Source organism: Carlito syrichta, unplaced genomic scaffold, assembly GCF_000164805.1.
Source record: "Carlito syrichta isolate Samal-C Ts95f unplaced genomic scaffold, Tarsius_syrichta-2.0.1 Scaffold153889, whole genome shotgun sequence".
NCBI lineage: Eukaryota > Metazoa > Chordata > Mammalia > Primates > Tarsiidae > Carlito > Carlito syrichta.
Window position 1 is genome coordinate 138,155 of NW_007097985.1, and position 17,072 is coordinate 155,226.

Sequence of the window (17,072 nt, forward strand, 5' to 3'; positions counted from 1 at the left end):
CGCTGGCCTCCCTCTAGGTGTCAGGCTTGGCCCAGGGTGGGGGCCGCCGTCCCGGGCAGTGGCTGCCCGCAGGGGAACTGCCCGGCCGGGCGGTGGGGGCTGGCCTTGGAGTCACGGCTCTGATTCAAGAAGGGAAATCATCTGAGCTTTTAAAAAATTAAATGGAGTCAGTAATTTGATTTCAGAGAGAAGCTGAAAACCTCGTAATGGCAGGAGCAGCTCAATTCCGTGGTGAAAAGGAAAAGCCTTAAATGGGGCTATTAAGCTTTTGCCTGGGATGGATCTGCCCGGGGAAGGAGGAAGGGGGGAGGCGGACAGGGGGGAGAAGTCGTCTTCGAGGTGGGGACCGTTTATCAGCCAAGACAACCCTGATTATTTATTTATTTATTTATCTGGGCGGGCGTTGCCGGAGACTGCCTCCTCTCCTTGGCTGTGGTTCAAATTCAAATCCCACTTCCAGTGATGGGTCTGCCTGGAGGGGGCGGGGTGGGGGGGGATGGGGAAGTGCCACCTTTCCAGGGAAGCACGGAGCGCCCTTCCTGCCCAGACCACTGCCCCCAGCCAGCCACAGCAGGGATTCTGGGCCAGGGTCGCTGGAGGTCACTGGGGCTGTCCAAGCAGGCAGGGTACCAGCTGCTGCCATGGAAACCAGAGGAAAGGCACGGTCAGCCACGCAAACAAAGCAGTGATTCCTCATCCTCCTCACCCAGGGTCCTTTGCAGACTTGGGTCTCGGCCCCCTGAGGCTCGGGTGTGGGATCACACACCTGGGAATCGAAGCTCACCACCACCAGTTCCCAGAGATGTCTGAATATGACTGAAGGCCGCCCAGGTTCTTCTGGGACCAGCAAACATCCCTTTGGCCTGGGCCTGGGGGCCGGCAACAGGCCGCTATGATCTGACCGTGAGAACAGCTCGCAGACGCTGAGCGCACTGGGGGCCAGCCTCCGTGCTAAAAGCTTCTCATCCCTCTCCTCCCCGGCCTTCAAAAGCCTCACTGGGGAGGAGCTATTATCATCCCCCTGTGACTGTCTGGGAAACTGAGGAGAAGCTGGGACTCGAACCCCGGCTCCTAGTGGGCCTGGCTGCGGCACCTACACCACCCCCAACCCCTCACATACTCACACACACACACACCCTGCCTCACCACCTTTGACAGTGAGCCTGGAAATGCAGCTGGGCGGGCCAGGAAAGATCCAGGGACACTCAACAACCCTTCCCGTGGGGAGGAACAGACAGGTAGGAGTTGTGCCCAGACATTGTCCACCCTCCTTTTTCTTTTTCTTTTTCTTTTTTTTTTGAGTTGGAGTCTCACTCTGTCGCCCAGATTGGAGTGCAGTGGTCGCTCCCGGCCACTGCAGCCTCGCCCTGCTGGACTCCGGCAATCCTTCAGCCTCAGCCTTCCAAGTGGCCGAAACTACAGGCGCGCGCTACCATGCCCAGATGATTTTTGATTTATTGTAGAGATGAGGTCTCGCCAAGTTGCCCAGGCAGGTCTTGAACCCGCGGACTCAGGAAATCCACTCACCTCAGCCTCCCAAGGCGCAGGATTACAGGCTGAGCCACGGGCCCGGCTTACCCCCCTTTTTCACACTCTGCCTCTCCTACCCGGGGGGTGCTCCAAGGACTCACCTCCAGAGTCTCCAGGGAGGCCCAGCATGGGAGCTTCTCAGAAGGCTCCTCTATGATGTTCTGAAAGCTCAGGTGGCCTGTGGCTTTCAAAGCTTGTGGCCAACGTGGGCTCTGTCAGTTCCTCCTTGGACAAGGCTCCCTGGCCAGCAGGGAGAGGATGTCGAACCTTGGCCTGGCTGGGCGACAAAGTTTCTGCCAGAGCCCACAGGCTCGGCGTTTGTGCAGATGGAGGTCTGGGTGTGCGTGCCCCTGCTTCTTCCTGGCCCACCCACTGGCTGAGGGAACTCCAGGTCTCGGCTCCATTTGACTCTCCCACAGTTGAGGATTCAGGGTTCGGATTCCCTGTCAGGCCACTGGATCCTGCTGTCAGCGACTCCACAGTAAGAGCTGCCAGGGGCACTGCGAGCCCCACCCCGGGCCGCTCGGGGGGCTTAGGTCCTGAGGTCCCTGCACTGGCACTGGGGTCTGGCTGTTTCACCCTTGGGATGGTGGATGTGGCATCCCTCCCCAGCAGGGCAGGGAGCCCCAGCCCCTTCGTGTCCTGACTTGGTTCTGAGGATGACAGGCCTAGGTGCCTCCTGGCCTCGCCAGAGAGACCAGGCTCACTCCGGGGGATTCCTTCCACCTCCATCGTAGAGGATGTGTCCTGAGGTTCTATTGGGGAATGATGGGAAACCAACGCCCCTTCAGTCAGGCTGGGCCTCGAGGGCCTTGTCCACGGTTGGAACTTCTCATGGACTTCATCAGTTTCCCCCTCGATGGGCTCAGCTGGCGCCCCGTCACCCCCTGACCACCCTCTCGGCAGGAGGGGACTTCCTGGTGGCTGGGTGGGGTCCTGCTCAGCCCTTCCAGTGCCTAGACCTTCAGTTAGGGTGACAGATGGTCCTGAGACTGGGAGCACCTGGGACTGTACAGACCTCCAGGAAGGCAGCAGGGGAGAGGACACGTCTGAGGACAAATGCATGGTCGGAGCAGGGGGCGCGGGGAAGACTGGTCGTGGGGGCCTGGGGCCAGCGTGGATGCCTCCTGTGGACCCTGAGGAGATCGTGGCTGAAGGCAGGGGGTGTCCAGGTAGCCCCACTTTCCCTGGGGGAACTTGGGGACTATGCCAGTCCTGCATTGCTCTGGGGACAGAGGAGGCAGCAGACATCCAGCTTCTTCCTACAGGTTTGGCTGTTGGCAGGGATGGTCCAAGCCCCTTCTTCAGCAAGAGAGCAGCAGAGAGAGAAAAAGCATCAGAAACAAGAGCACATGGTCACTGGCTGCCCTGAGGATCTCAGCTGGAAAAGGTCCGTAGGAGCCTCGACCTCAGACTAGGTCTCCGGGCCTGGCCCAGGGCTCCTGCCACGAGTCCTCTGGGGTGTGCCTTGGTTTCCTTTCCTCCATTTGTGGGAGACGCTGACCCCATCCCACCCCCTTTTGCTGTGTCTCAAGGCCCTGGGAGGCTGCTGTAATCCAGGCAGACAGAGGAGGGGGCGCGGCCCTCTGGGAGGGAATCTCGGGCCAGGCTTTCTCTGGATTTGAGGAGATGATGTGGTCGGGGAATCAGAGTGGGGCTGACATGTCTGGCTGGGTCTACCGATGCCTCATGGGGACCTGACTCTTTGCAGGAAACCAAATCGTGGGCAGAGGACATAGCCACAGACTTGCCTTGGCCAGCTCATCAGAAGGCCAGCGCACGAGGCCCCAGGAAAGCCTTTCCTGGGCAGCTGGTCCTACAGCTTGGAACTGGGGTGAGGCAGCAGATGGCGTTCCTGCTGGAGGGGTCTCTGTTCCTGAGGATGGGTGGGAGGGAGTGGTCTTCGGGGTGGCAGTTGAGGCAGATGACTCTGTTCCTGAACCTTCCAGAAAAGAGGCAGCGGTCACCTCCCTCCTAAGGAAGCCAAATTCTCCCAACACCCCGCTGTGTGAACCATAAGGGTCCCCTTTCCTACAGGCGGGGAAGTGAAAGCCTGGGGGACTCATATCCGAGCACTGAGGTAAGAATTGTCTTTATTGGCCGGGCTCGGTGGCTCAGCCTGTAATCCCGCGCCTTTGGGAGGCCCAGGTGAGTGGATTGCCTGAGCCCGCGGGTTTAGACCCGCTTGGGCAACTTGGCGAGACCTCATCTCTACAATAAATCAAAAATTAGCCAGGCGTGGTAGCGCACGCCTGTAGTTCCAGCTACTTGGAAGGCTGAGACGGAAGGATCGCCGGAGCCCAGCAGGGCGAGGTTGCGGTGGCCGGGAGCGGCCACTGCACTCCAGTCTGGGTGACAGAGTGAGACTCCAACTAAAAAAATAAAAAATAAAAAATAATTTTAAATAATTTAAAAAAAAGAATTGTCTGCAGCCGGGCTCGGTGGCTTAGCCTGTAATCCCAGTGCTTTGGGAGGCTGAGGTGAGTGGATTGCTTGAGCCGGCGGGGTTGAGACCCGCCTGGGCAACTTGGCGAGACCTCATCTCTACAATAAATCAAAAAATCAGCCAGGCATGGTAGCACGCGCCTGTAGTTCCAGCTACTTGGAAGGCTGAGGCGGAAGGATCACCGGAGCCCAGCAGGTCCAGTCTGGGTGACGGAGTGAGACTCCAACTCAAAAAAAAGAATTGTCTTTATTGGCTGTACTTCACAAACCTCTGACCTGGTGTCCTCTTTGAGACTATGTGGACATCAACATACATCTGTTTTTTGGGGGTCTTTTTGAGCCAGAGTCTCACTCTGTCACCCAGGCTAGAGTGCAGTGACACACTCCCAGCCACTGCAACCTCGACCTGCTGGGGTCAGGAGATCCTTCCACCTCAGCCTTCCAAGTAGCTGGAACCATAGGCATGTGCCACCACACCCAGCTAATTTTTTTATTTATTGTAGAGACAAGGCCTTGCCAAGCTGCCCAGGCTGGTCTCGAACCTGTGGGCTCAGGTAGTCCTCTCGCCTCTGCCTCCCAAAGTGCTGGGATTACAGGCGTGAACCACCGCACCCAGCTAAGATACATCTTTTAAATCATATTGCAGAAATTCAGATTTTCCGCAAGGGGCACTTGTCCCCAACTCCCTGCCCCCGTTTAAATGCCACCAACCGGTTTTATCTTTGTGCCCTTTCCTATTCGAAGGTCACATACATCAGCCTAGCCCCCAGGAACCACACAGAACCGGGGTGCCCTCCCTGCCCAGCCACCCCTCCGGTTAGACTCTACCCAGGCACCTTGACATCCTGGGCCAACCATGCTTGGCTGTGTGTGGAAGAGCTGTCCTATGCATTATAGAATGTTTAGCTGCATCCCTGGCCTCTACCCACCAGATGCCCATAGCATACCCAAGTCACAACAGCCAAAGATGTCTCCAGACGTTGCTAAGTGTCCCCTGAGAGGCAAAAATTGCCCCCAGTGGAGAAATGCTGGGTCAGAGCTTGCAAATTCTTCTCTGTGGGTCAAAAGCGGCCCTTAGGCATGTTTGACTTGGCCTGCAGGGTGTTTTAAATATTTTTTAAATTAACCCACAGCATCTTACAAGCAGGAGTTTTTTTGTTGTTGTTTTTTTATTTTTTTAGTTGGAGTCTCACTCTGTCGCCCAGACTGGAGTGCAGTGGCCACTCCCGGCCACCGCAGTCTCGACCTTCTGGGCTCCGGCGATCCTTCCGCCTCAGCCTTCCAAGTAGCCGGAATTACAGGCATGCGCTACCACACCCGGCTGATTTTTTCCCCCAGCCCAGGCGGGTCTCGAACCCGTGGGCTCAGGCAATCCACTCACCTCAGCCTCCCAAGGCGTGGGATTACAGGTTGAGCCACCGAGCCTGGCTACAAGCAGGAGTTTTATACAACCCGCTTCTCATAGAAAGTCAGATTTGGCCGCCCTGGCTGGCCTCCCTACAAGGCAAGATCATTCCAGCCAAATAAGGCTGTCCTGTTTAGAGTCACTGAGGGCTACAGGCTCTCCACAGTCTCCACCACACCCTATTGCCTCCTTCCCTGACCCTTGTTTCTCTGGCCTCCTAGACTCCAGCCCTGGGTGTTCTTATCCTCCCTCATTGACCTTTCCCGCCTGACCCCAAGGGGCATGTCCATCAGTGACCCCTGCTCTAAAATGTGAAAACAGCTAGATCTAAACCCTCTGGGCTAGGCATGGTGGCTCATGCCTGCAATCCCAGCACTTTGGGGGCAGAGATGAGAGGATTGCCTGAGCCCAGGGTTTGAGACCAGCTTGGGCAACTTGGTGAGACCTCATCTCCACAATGCATCCAAAAATTAACCAGGTGTGGTGGCAAGCACCTGTAGTTCCAGCTACTTGGAAGGCTGAGGTGGAAGGATTGCCTGAGCCCAGCGGGTCGAGGCTGTGGTAGCCATGACTGTGCCATTGCACTTCAGCTTAGGCAGCAGAGTGAGACTCCGACTCAAAATAAAATGAAACGAAATAAACCGCCCTCTGGGTTTCTGGCCTCCAGACTGGATACTTCATTTCTCCCACTGTTTTTAATAGCTACAATCTGAAATTATCAGGATTTGTCCTATAGATTCCAACTAATTTGGGAGGGGGGAGATAAATGATTAAAAAAAAAACTGTAACCACAGAGAGTTTAAGGCAATCCACTGCATTAATATTCTAGCACATTCGTCACATATTTACCAAAGAAAAATGTTCTCTAAGACCTTTTTTAAAAATTCCTAGTGAAAAATTCAGTCCCACAAGCATTTCTTAAGTGCTTACCAAGGGCAAGGAGGCACGATAAGGCCCCTTAAAGGATAAAAAAACTGAACAGGGCACAGCCCCTGATCTCAGGGAATTCAGACTGGAGAGAGACGGGAGCAAATGCCAGTAACTAGAATAAGTATAGAAAGAGCTGGAAGCAGCAGGAGAGGTTCAGGGAAGGTGCGCGGGGACCCAGGGAGGGGAGACATTGGTTCTGCTGCTGATACTAAATTAATAAGATGAAGACGAGAACATTCTTTCCCCGTGTAAATCTTTCCAGGGAGGCCAAAAATTTCTTTCTAAAATGCATTTATTGCTGTTGCCGGGTTATTTTTGTATTTAATTCACTATCTCCCTATCAGCGACCTACCCTCTCTTCGAAGCCCAGGACAAAGGTCACCTACTCTCTGACGTCTCCCCCAAGCCCACTTGCCCTCCTTATAATTCTCTGGACAATTTTTGTCTTCCCTGCCAGACTGGGTGCTGCTTGAGAGCAAGACCTGAATCTGGCGGCCTCCATTCCCACCCGGGTCTCCCCTGGGACCTCACCCACGGCGAGTGTTTGGTGGATATTTGTTGCATAAAGTTCTAGCCCTCCCTTTCCAAACTCCATGTCATCGCTGCAGGAAGCTGTTAAAATCAAAACAGCCGAAATGTGTAAAAACTTTCAAGAAACATTTCCATTTTTAGCAGACTGTTAGAACTCACCCCCCATCCCGCCTTTTTCTTTGTTTCTAATTCTGAATTCGGGGCTAGATGTGGTAGGCAGTCCCCCTTTTAATCTTTAAATATAGTTCTGAATATAATTACATTTTTATGCAGCACCGAAACATCATATCCTGGTAACGGGGCATTCTTGTGCTATTAACATCTGAGTTAAATCTCCTTCGCGTCTGTCTTCTATTGAGGACAGTTAGGAAGTATAAGATGAAAGTGATCGACATCATTTGTGAATTATGTGTATTTCCTTATGCTGTATTTCAATGGGTTTTGCTCCTGGTGGTTTTGCATGTGTGAATACCAGGTCGCCTGGTAGCTGTTCTTCCATCGAAGACTCCTTTCAAGACACAATCCCAGCATCCTGGCACGGGGACACACACCACGTCTAGAAGAAGGTTCCTCTCAGGATAAAAAAGAAGTTAAACTAGGCTGGGTTCAGTGACTAATGCCTGTAATCTCAGCACTTTGTTTTTTTGTTTTGTTTTTGTTTTTTGAGTTGGAGTCTCACTCTATCACCCAGACTGGAGTGCAGTGGCCGCTCCCAGCCACCGCAGCCTTGACCTGCTGGGCTCTGGCGATCCTTCCGCCTCAGCCTTCCAAGTAGCTGGAACTACAGGTGCTCGCACACCTGGTTAATTTTTGGATGCATTGTGGAGACGAGGTTTCACCAAGTTGCCCCAGTGGTCTCTAACCCATAGGCTCAGGCAATCCACCAGCCTCGGTCTCCCAAAGTGTTGGGATTACAGGCTGAGCCACCGAGCCCAGCCAATCCCAGCACTTTGGGAGGTCAAGGCAAGAGGATTGCCTGAGTCCAGGAGTTCAAGATCTGCCTGGGAAACATGGAAAGACCTCATCTCTACAATTAATCCAAAAAATCAGCTGGGTGTAGTGGCACACACCTGCAGTTCCAGCAATTTGGAAGGCTGAGGTAGACGGATCACTTGAGCCCAGAAGACCAAGGCTGCAGTGACCGTGATTGTGCCACTGCACTCTAGCCTGGGTGACAAAGTGAGACCCAAAAATCAAACTCAAAAAAAAAAGAAGAAAGAAAGAAAAAAGTTACACCAGGAGGATACAATGGCTCACACCTGTAATACCAGCACTTTGGAAGGTCAAGGCGAGAGGAGTGCTTGAGCCCAGGAGTTCAAGACCAGCCTGGGCAACATAGCAAGACCTTGTCTCTACAAAAAAATTTTAAAACTTAACAGGACATGGTGGTACACGCCTGTGGTCCCAACTACTCAGGAGGCTGAGGCAGAAGGATCACCCGAGCCCCGGAGTAGAGGCTTCAGTGAGCCATGATTGTGCCACTGTACCCTAATCTGGAAGACAGAGTGAGACTTTGACTCAAAAAGAAAAGAGAGGAAGAAAGGAAGAAAGTTGCATTATAAGAGCCTGACTTGCCTACCTGGTGTCCTGAGAAACTGGAGCCCACCCAGAGAGAGCTAGACAGATTAGCTCTCTGGAAATAACTCATCTTTGCCAGGAGCTTCCAAGCCTCTCATTCCATCATCTCATTCAATCCTTGCAACAAATACTGGTGTTTCCATTTTCCAGATGAAACCACGGAGGCCCAACAAGGTTAAGTAACCCACTGAGGTCCTGCAGCTGGCTATGACATGGTTGTGCCCCCCATATGGCCTCCTCCCTGGCAGTTTGACTCCAACACAAGGCACCACATCACCAGTTGGTTACTAAGACGATGTTGCTCTTGTATCATTTCCAGCCAGCTTGTTGATACCTTACCTGGTTGGGCATGGGGCCTCTTGGCCCCAAGGAGTGAAACACTGTCCCAGAAGAAAGAGCCACAGGGCCAGGGAAAGAAGGTTTGTGCGGTGTGTGCCTGTTGCCAGCAGGCACGTCCTCACGGTGCCTCACTCACCCACACACTGGAAGACATTCTCCACTGTCCAGAGGACTGGGGCAGCCATCTCGGTGAATTCCAGGCTCAGGTCTACCCTATAGAAAGCTTGTGTTCCTGGGGCTCCTCTGGCCTCCTGGCATCGCTGTGGGGCAATGAGGAATTAGCTGCACGTGGCAGGGTGCATCCCATGCCCTGTGGCCATCCTCCCAAGGGGCCATCTCAGTAAGAGGCTGGGGCCGGGCACAGTGACTCACGCCTATAATCCCAGTACTTTGGGAGGCTGAGGTGAGAGGATTGCCTGAGCCCATGGGTTCAAGACCAGCCTGGGCAACTTGGTGAGACCTTATCTCTATGATAAATTAAAAATTTAACCCAGTATGGTGGCGCATGCCTGTAGTTCCAGCTACTTGGAAGGCTGAGGCAGAAGGATTGTCTGAGCCCAGCAGGTCAAGGCTATGGTGGCCATAACGTGTGACTGCACTCCAGTCTGGGCAACAGAGTAAAACTCTAACTCAAAAAATAAAGAAGAGGCTGGGCCTCAGGCAGACGGGGCGAAGCCCATTCTCAGCCAGTCCTACAGAGCTGCTCTCCATGATTCTGACTCCACATGGCGTCCATGACCCAGAGAAGAAGGGACCTTTGGAAGGGAAGGGGCAGATCAGAGATGCCACCAGGACACTCACCTGGGCCTGGAGCACCCCAGCCGCTGGGATGCTGACCACCACAAGATCCCTGCTTTCAGTCACCGTGAAGGTGTTGGACTGGTGGACTCGGAGAAATTTTAGGCTCAGGGTGTCCTCAATTCGGGAACCTCTTTTGACCAGACCCAGCCTCTGTTTGGGGACGTGAACAAAGACCTCTGACTCGGGCTGGGATGACACTGGAATGGAAAGGACACAGGACAGAAAAAGACATGCTTGTAGGCTCATGGACAAAAGGGTGGTTGTGGGAACTTAGCCAGGGGTCACACCTGTGACCAGCACGGCACACTTCCTGAGTTGGTGACACAGATTAGTTGGTGCCCTGATATCACTGCCTAGGCAGGAACTTAGCTGCACAGATAAAGAAGAAAATTTAGAAAAGGTCACCCTCAAACACACGGTGACCCTGCCATTTGCAAAGGCCCACCAAGAAGCAGATCCAGCTGGAAAACTACAGAAATGTCGGAGACTGCCTTCAGCTTTGGTGACCCAGCCTGGTGCCCCATCCATCACCAAAGCTGCTCCTAAGAAATACAGCTCATATCAGTTGTTTACACTTTAGCAAGAATTTCATTGTGTCAGCCCTCTCGTGGGGGCATTTTAAGCCAGCTCTGCAGTTGCTAAATGAAAGCATCTGTCCCGTATAAAGCGATGTCAAACATCGTGACCAGGGAAAGAGATGCTTGGGGGCGTAGCAAGGTCATCCTCATGCCCCAGAATCCCCAGAGCCCTGATCCAAAACATAGCCCATGATAAAATTCTATAAAATGTAGAGTCTAAGTCATCACTAATCTACCCACATCGAAAAAGCTTTTGATCCACTTGACTCTGCATACCAAGTTCTTTGAATTTAAATTCCCTGGAGGTCGGAAGTGGTCGTCAGATTCCGGGCCTCCTTATATGACATAAGGCCCAGGCTAATGGTGTCACTCAGGCTGAACAAAATAGTTATCACACATATAGTCTAGACCAGGGGTCCCCGCCATCCTCACATCACAGAGCCCTGGAGGGTCTCACCAGGCTTCAGACCCCTCCCATTTCTGTTCTCAGACCCTCTGGAGCCATCTTGGAACTTCCCAGGAGTTCACGGACCCCCGGTGTGCAGTAATAACTGCTCTACATGCGCGCGTGTGTGCACACACACATCCCTTCCAGGAAGCACCAACTGCCCTTTGTCCCCAGCATTTCAGCAATGCAGAGAAAAGGGGAGGTGAGCAGGACCTGGGGGAATGGGTGTCCAGAGGAGGGGGAAAACAGAAAGGACTAGAGGGCCATGAAGTCGGGAAGGTTACATGGGGGCCACTCCTGGTCCTCACCTGGTGGGCAGGCGGCTTCTAAGGAGTAGGCATAGGGGCCGCTCACCAGCCAGAGGGTCAGGAGCTCGACCGAGGCGTTCAGCACCTATGGAGGCGGAAGGGCTGCCCTGAGGCCTCCGAACTGCTCCTTCCAGACACTAACTCCCTCCAAGTCCCCTTCCACCCTCAGGCTAGTCTCTGGTCTGACCCCCCAAGGGTTGCAGACACCAGGTCAGAGACCATTGCTCCGATGCCACCAGGAAATATTATTTAGCAGGGATATTTTTAGCCCGAAGCAAGCAAGCTCGGAGCAAATGTCATGTGAGCCGTCTTCTCTTACACGGCAACTTTGGGCTATTTAAAGAGATGGTAATTACGCCCCTGCCACCATGATCAGGACGAGCTGAATACATGATTGCAGGGGCCCCTCATCTGCCGAGTGGAGCACTTTACGCTAATGGGGCCCAATTTTCAAAGCCGCCTACCTAAATCTGTCCAGCCTCACAGGTGGACATTTGAATCGGCGCCAGAGGGGTGGCAAACTGCTCCCCCAGACACTGTGCCCCCGGGGACCCCCAGCCTGACAGGGCCTGTACCCACCACTGACCTCCTGCGTCTGAAGAAGCTCTTGTCTCGGGCTCTGGACGGTGACAGTGGTGCTGTTGATGTCCACATACAACCCTATCAGACTGGCATCTTCCAGAGAAGCCACCAGCTCCCCGCGAAGGGACAGCAGCCATGGAGTCTGGAGAGACAGGACAACTCGCGAACTGTCTGGCCAGGAAGACACGGTCACTGGGGCCAAGGAGAAGGGGCACTCCAGGGAACACTCAGGAAGGTGACAGGGCCATGGAAGAACGGGATGGGCCAGGAGACAGGAAGACAGGACGCTCAGAAGGAAGAAGACAAGTCAGATGCTAGCACCCTTACACTTGAGGAAACAGGCCTTTAAGGAATATTGACATACAGTCAGTGCACAGTGTGGCTGAAGGAATGAACGTACGGCTTCCCCTAACAGCAGATGCCAACCAGTCAGCCCAGGTGCCGCCTGGGCCAGGCACAACTGGAGTCCTGTCCTTGGTTCCACCTGCCACCCATTAGTGAAACACTGGCCATCAGGGCCTTGAATAAAGGTGGGTGTCAGATGGTGGGAGGGGGCAGGGAGGGGTCCCCAACCCTCTTCCTAGGAGGATGGGAGGGGGGCAGGCTCACTGACCCCAAACATTTTTTTTTGTTGTTGAGTTGGAGTCTCACTCTATCGCCCAGACTGGAGTGCAGGGGCCGCTCCCGGCCGCCGCAGCCTCGACCTGCTGGGCTCCGGCGATCCTTCCGCCTCAGCCTTCCAAGGAGCCGGAATTACAGGCATGCGCTACCACGCCCGGCTGATTTTTGATTTATTGTAGAGATGAGGTCTCGCCAAGTTGCCCGGGCGGGTCTCAAACCCGCGGGCTCAGGCAATCCACTCACCTCAGCCTCCCAAAGGCGCTGGATTACAGGCTGAGCCACCGAGCCCGGCTGACCTCAAGCATTAAAGGGGTGCGAAATGGAGAAACAGGACTGAGACTGTGGGAAACACTCAGGACCAGGAACATTCGGGAAACAGCTGTGCAAAAAGGGACCAGGTGGTCTTGCAAAGGAAGAAGCTCCCATCACTGGAGACTCAGCGTGGAAGGACTCGGAGGCTTCCGACCCAGCTTTCCACCCATAGCCAGGGTCCTCTCTTCAGGGTTACTCTCAGTGACCTCAGACCTCTGTCTGGAGGGCACTGGGGGGGGGGGCTTCGAGCCTCAGCTGTCAAGAGCTGGTTCCCGAAATGTTGGCGCTGTCCACCAACACACTCTACAGGAGGACAGGAAACTCAAACTTCCTGCCTCAGGGCTCCCAGCACCCACCAGGCCTGGCACAAGTGTCTGGAGACTTTCTCCCGTCCTACCTACCTGTCCACTGTCGCTCCCCAGGGGCAGGGGCCGGGAGACCTGTGGAAAAAGAGGAAGGGATGCTTCCTGCAAGCGGCAGCCAAGAGTGAGGGAGCAAGCATCTGTGTCCGATGAAGAGAAGCCCCCTGTCATGACCCCTCGGCAGGAGGCCACAAAAGAGTGGGTCCGGGTTGTTTTCTCAATAAGACAAAAAAACCACTCGAGGAAATGTCACCACCTCAGCTGTTTCCCTGGGCCCATACGAGGCCAAGAGTGGGTATGCATGGTGCCAGCCCTGTTCAGAGCCCACTTTCTGTCGGGCCTTTTTTTTTAAGAGGCAGTGTATCACTCTGTCACCCAGGCTGGAGTGCAGTGGTACGATCAGAGCTCACTATAACCTCCAATTCCTGGGCTCAAGCGATCCTCCCATTTCAGCCTCCCAAGGAGCTGGGACTACAGGCATGTGCCACTATTCCTGGCTAAGCTTTTAAATTTTCTGTAGAGACGAATCTTGCATTGTTGCCCAGGCTGTTCTTGAACTCCTAGGCTCAAGCGATCCTCCCACTCCAGCCTCCCAAAGTGCTGGGATTATAGGTGAGAGCCACCTCGCCTGGCTCAGGGCATCTGGCTTGTTTCTCTCCCTATTCAGTCATTTCTTCCTTGCCTGTCTTCTTTCCATGTCAGATCCAACAAGCAAGGGCAGTGAGAGTGCTTCCATGGGCCCAGAGAGTGTGCTTCTGCTCGCCAGCAGCGCCCTACCTAGGGTGGCCAGCCATGCTGGTTTCCCCAGGAGTGGAACTGCTCTCCCAGTGTGGGACTTCCAGTGCTAAAACCAAGACAGTCCCAGGCAAACTGGGACAGCTTTTCCCTGTGCCACGCCTGAGCCTCGCAGCCACCGGTCGGGGAACACCATTCTCCCATTTCACAGAGGGGGAGCAGAGGGGATGGCGTGGGCGGGGGCCTTCCCTGGAGCCCCTGGTGCAACCAGTGCCACCTCCACCCAGCTGTTCTCTGGAGTCTTTCTACTTTCTCCAACCACCCCGACTCCCCTTTGCCTTTCGTCAGACCTGAGCAGGGAGGTCAGAGCACAGGGAGGAGTCACAAACCCCAGAGGATTCCTCAGTCATGTAATCCCCTCCCTGCCGTGCTGTGCAAAGTGTGGAGACTGAGACCAGGGACAGAGAGGGACTCCTAGAAGCAGAAAATAGTGGGTGGGGGCGGGCACCCAGGCTTCTCAGTTTCCCAGATCTGCCGCCCCTTGGCCCAGAAAGGGCCCTTGCGTGAGCAACAGGCTCAGGATGGCCCACAGGGAGCCCCTTGGGGAGCCCGGCGATTTCCTTATCTTCAGAGGTGCTGCCTTCACTTGGGCAGTGAAGCGGAAGATGCCTGCGGTTTGGTGAGAGGATGAAGAGGGCTCAGCATTTCCTGGGCAACCACCCAAGCTCCCCACCGTGGTCACACCCCGGTCCCTCCACCGCAGCCTGGAGGAAGGAATGAAGCCCCTGAGGCCGGGCTTGGAGGAGGGAAACGATCCTGCCAAAAGAAGAACGGGACAAAGTGGTCCAGGGCACAGCCCAAACGCACAGTGCACGGTGCCCTTTAAGTCGCAGGAGGAGGCTATATTTAGGGCCCGCGGTCATTCCGCAGGAGCTCAGGCAACCTTCACCGGGAGCAATCGCTAATCACTGCATTGAGTTTACGGGTGCCCCTGGGCACACTTAACCCAGGGCAATGAATAGTTATTGCGCGGCCTCCCGCTCTGGGCCTGTGGGCACACTTAAGCGAGCTCACGATCGCTGTGAGCAGGGCACGGCTCGGGTACACCCTTGGGCACCCTGCGCCATCAGCGGGGAGAGGCAGAGTATTAAATATCTATGTGCCCTGTGCCCACAGCTGCGTTTAGCCAAGGGCAAGGCCAGGGAAACGGCTTTAATTAAAACTTAATGCAAGTTCAAGGTGCAGCCACGGAAGCGGCGGCGGCAGAAGTCACCAGGAATGAATCAGTCGATTCGACGAGGTTCTCAGATGAGGGGAGGGGCCGAGGGGAGGCGGGGGGCCGTGGAGACCGGCCTTCTGTCGCCCGTGTGTGCCCACCTCTGTGTGGCTCTGTTCGGGGATGTGAGGCCCCACCCACTCCCACACCTCAGTTGGTGAAGGATACCCAGGACCGGGGCGTCTGGGCTTCACAGGCAGGTCAGGGGAGGCAAGGCGGGCCCCAGGCGGGGAGTCGGTCCTGCTTTTCTCAGCCATTCGACCCAGCGCCGGGACATCGGCAAGACCGTCCCCCTGGTGGCAGCTCCCAGAATCACAGCCCCAGCACACAGGGAATGTCACACAGACGTGCTGGTGGCCATACCTGGGGACCCCGGGGCAGGCCCTGTGACTCATAGGAGCACCAACACGGGGCTTGGCGTGGCCACTCTGCACCCTTATAAAGGAGGTGGGCAGAGATGGCCACTCCCGCTCAGCCCCTGTTCCTCCAGTTTGGTAAACACAGTAATTTCAGGGCACAAGGGGCCAGGTTCACAGCCGGGACCATCTTGGGTTCTCTGAGCAGGGTGGGTCAGGGACATCTTCTGTCACAGCACTCATTTTAACACTCAGACCAGATGAGAATAAAGCTATAAGCTCTTCCTGGGGTAAGGGTCCGTGTCTTATCCAAATCTGTTCCCTCAGCTCTGGTACAGCACCTGACATACAATAGGTGTTCAACAAATGCTTGTTGAATGAATAGTGGTTGCCACGAGCAGCCTTTTCACAACCACCTCCTCCTCTCCTCTCTCTCCTTTTCTTCCTCCTCCTCTCCGGCAGGGGATACCTACCTGTATCCCTCAGGCCAAATTCGGCACTTTGAGCCAAAATTAAAATCAACTTTTTTTTTTTGAGTTGGAGTTGCACTCTGTTGCCCAAGCTGGAGTGCAGTGGCATGCTCATGACCACCCCAGTGTCGACCTGCTGGGCTCTGGCAATCCTTCGGCCTCAGCCCTCCAAGTAGCCGGAACTACAGGTGCATGCTACCACGCCCGGCTAACTTTTTTTTTTTTTAATTGTAGAGACGAGGTCTCACCAAGGTGCCAAGCTGGTCAAGAGCCTGCGGGTGCAGGCAATCCACTGGCCTCGGCCTCCCAAAGTGCTGGGATTACAGGTTGAGTCACCAAGCCTGGACAACTTTTTTTTTAAATGGAAAATGTCACAGATTTCCAGCTTTTCTTGAAAAGCTGAAAAATCTGACAAGACACGAGCTGGAGTGGAATGAAGTTGGCTTGAGGCCAGGAGTTCAAAACCAGCCTGAGCAATATAGCAAGACCCCATCTTTACAATAAATACCAACATTAAGCCGGGCTCAGTGGCTCAGCCTGTAATCCCGCGCTTTGGGAGGCTGAGGTGAGTGGATTACCTGAGCCCGCGGGTTTGAGACCCACCTCGGCAACTTGGCGAGACCTCATCTCTACAATAAATCAAAAATTAGCCAGGCGTGGTAGCACACACCTGTAGTTCTGGCTACTTAGAAGACTGAGGCAGAAGGATCGCCGGAGCTCAGCAGGTCAAGGCTGCGGTGGTTGGGAGCGTGCAACTGGACTCCAGTCTGGGTGACAGAGTGAGATTCCAACTAAAAAAACCCCCCAAAAAACCAACATTAGCTGAGTGTCATGGTGTGCACCTGAAGTCCCAGCTACATGGGAGGCTGAGGCAGGAGGATTTCTTGAACCCAGGAGTTTAAGGCTGCTGTGAGCTATGATCAAGCCACTGCCCTCCAGCCTGGGTGGCACACCGCATGACCCTGACTCTAAAGAAAATTGTGTTTACTGAATAAATGGAGGTGTGAGTCAAGTTCTTTACTGCTTTCCCAGTCTGACACACCCACTTCTGCCATGGGTTTGGTCCCTGGAGATGCTTAGGGCTGTGACTCTACTCCTCCCACCGAATTCTGTTTAGCTCACAGAGGCTTCCCTGGAGAGAAATTCACTGCAAGGATCCCACGAGACTGTGAAAGAGCTCACAACTGGAATGGGTAAACCTCCATTCCCTGATCTTTAAAATGGGGACATGACACCTGATCATATCTGAAGTCTATAATTCTTTGACATCACCCAGGTTAAAAAAGAGATCCTAGCCGGGCTCGGTTGCATCAGCCTACAATCCTGTGCCTTTGGGAGGCTGAGGTGAGTGGATTGCCTGAGCCCATGGGTTCGAGACCCGCCTGGGCAGCGAGACCCCATCTCTACAATAAATAAAAAAATCAGCTGGGCGTGATAGCGCATGCCTGTAATTCCGGCTACTTGG

The 17,072-nt window shown here is 54.4% G+C and overlaps 1 protein-coding gene across 1 annotated transcript in view; it reads right to left on the reverse strand.

Moving 5' to 3' along the window:
- Positions 1–1,668: 1,668 nt before the first annotated feature.
- Positions 1,669–17,072, reverse strand: part of CUNH1orf127 (chromosome unknown C1orf127 homolog) — a 28,691-nt gene continuing 13,287 nt past the window's right edge. Inside the window, exons 5-11 of the mRNA XM_008050856.1 lie at positions 12,810–12,848; positions 11,480–11,617; positions 10,894–10,978; positions 9,560–9,756; positions 8,895–9,018; positions 3,282–3,472; positions 1,669–2,832 (exon numbers count right to left, since the gene is read on the reverse strand). Of these exons, the coding sequence (XP_008049047.1) occupies positions 1,669–2,832; positions 3,282–3,472; positions 8,895–9,018; positions 9,560–9,756; positions 10,894–10,978; positions 11,480–11,617; positions 12,810–12,848 (1,938 nt within the window). The remainder of the gene's footprint in view (positions 2,833–3,281; positions 3,473–8,894; positions 9,019–9,559; positions 9,757–10,893; positions 10,979–11,479; positions 11,618–12,809; positions 12,849–17,072) is intronic.